The 1,034-nt window shown below is 41.2% G+C and overlaps 1 protein-coding gene across 1 annotated transcript; it reads right to left on the bottom strand.

Annotated features, from left to right (window-relative positions):
* Window positions 1–463: 463 nt before the first annotated feature.
* LOC120583185 (60S ribosomal protein L36a-like) lies at window positions 464–1,034 on the bottom strand. Its single transcript, XM_039838509.1, has 2 exons — window positions 1,010–1,034; window positions 464–907 (listed from the first exon to the last, which is right to left on the bottom strand). The coding sequence occupies exons 1-2, from the start codon at window positions 1,032–1,034 to the stop codon at window positions 615–617; spliced, it is 318 nt and encodes a 105-aa protein (XP_039694443.1). The 3' UTR covers window positions 464–614.

Raw genomic sequence — 1,034 nt, 5'->3', positions numbered from 1 at the left:
GTAAATCCTTTCAGAAGGGCTTACATCTTTCTCCCCCTTCTGGGTGTACAAAAACACTTCCAAAACTCCTAGAAGTTGGACATATTATCTTGCCTACTTAGCCATGCTGCTGAAGTTTTAGACTCCATGCCTCAAGACTGGTCTTCTTCTTTTTTTTTTTTTCCCTAGCAGGGGCCTAATAAACCCTTTCTTTAAAAAAAGATTTTCAGCTGTGAAAGTTAAATTTTTTGTCTGTTTGTTTATTTGTTTGACAAGGTCTCCGACCCCAACCCTCTCATCACGCAGGTAAAAGAACATTCTTCTGTTGCTTTCTGTGTAGTGATCTTCAACTTACCCTGTTGCTCTAATGAAAAATATTAGCCTAACACGTCTTGCCTTGCGGCCTTCCCAGTGGCTGAGGCCTTTTGTAAGGGCTACTAGATAAAGGCTACAACTTTTGCTCCTCACTCTTTGTTTCAGAAGAGCACTTCTTTACTTTTTTTTTCCCAAGCCTAAATTTCCCCAAAAAGGGAATTTTATTAGTGACACTAGTTTATTTCTCTCCTAAAAGATCGACATGAAGTGAACATATCCTCGAGATTTTATTGTCTTCATAATAAAACAAAATATGAAGCTTAGAATTGGATCACTTGGCCCTTTCTCTTATCTCCTCCCGGTTCAAAATGCTTGCATCTCTCAATAGCCAGCATTCTCTTAGATCTGCAGCTGGGCTCAACGCATTCAAACCTCAGGAGGATCTTCTTTGTAGTTTTAGCCTTTTTGCAGAAAATCGGCTTAGTCTGCCCACCAGAACCACTCTGCTTCCTGTCATAATGCCACTTTCTCTGCGCATACAGAGGGTCTTTGCCCTTCTTGTACTGTGTCACTTCGTGGGCTTGGTGCTTGCCACACTTCTTACAGAAAGTCCACAGGTTTTAGGGACGTGCACCATGTTTAGGAGAGCGCTACCAGCGCGAACTTCTTTACCTTTTGCCCAGATGGAATTCTCTAGACCCATTTTTCAAACAGTTTTTTGTCTTCTTTACGTTTATCAT

The sequence above is a fragment of the Pteropus medius genome, unplaced genomic scaffold (genome assembly GCF_902729225.1).
Source record: "Pteropus medius unplaced genomic scaffold, Ma_sr-lr_union100, whole genome shotgun sequence".
NCBI classification, from domain to species: domain Eukaryota; kingdom Metazoa; phylum Chordata; class Mammalia; order Chiroptera; family Pteropodidae; genus Pteropus; species Pteropus medius.
The sequence above is the reverse complement of the archived record's forward strand: the minus strand, read 5'-3'. Positions and strand labels throughout refer to the sequence as shown.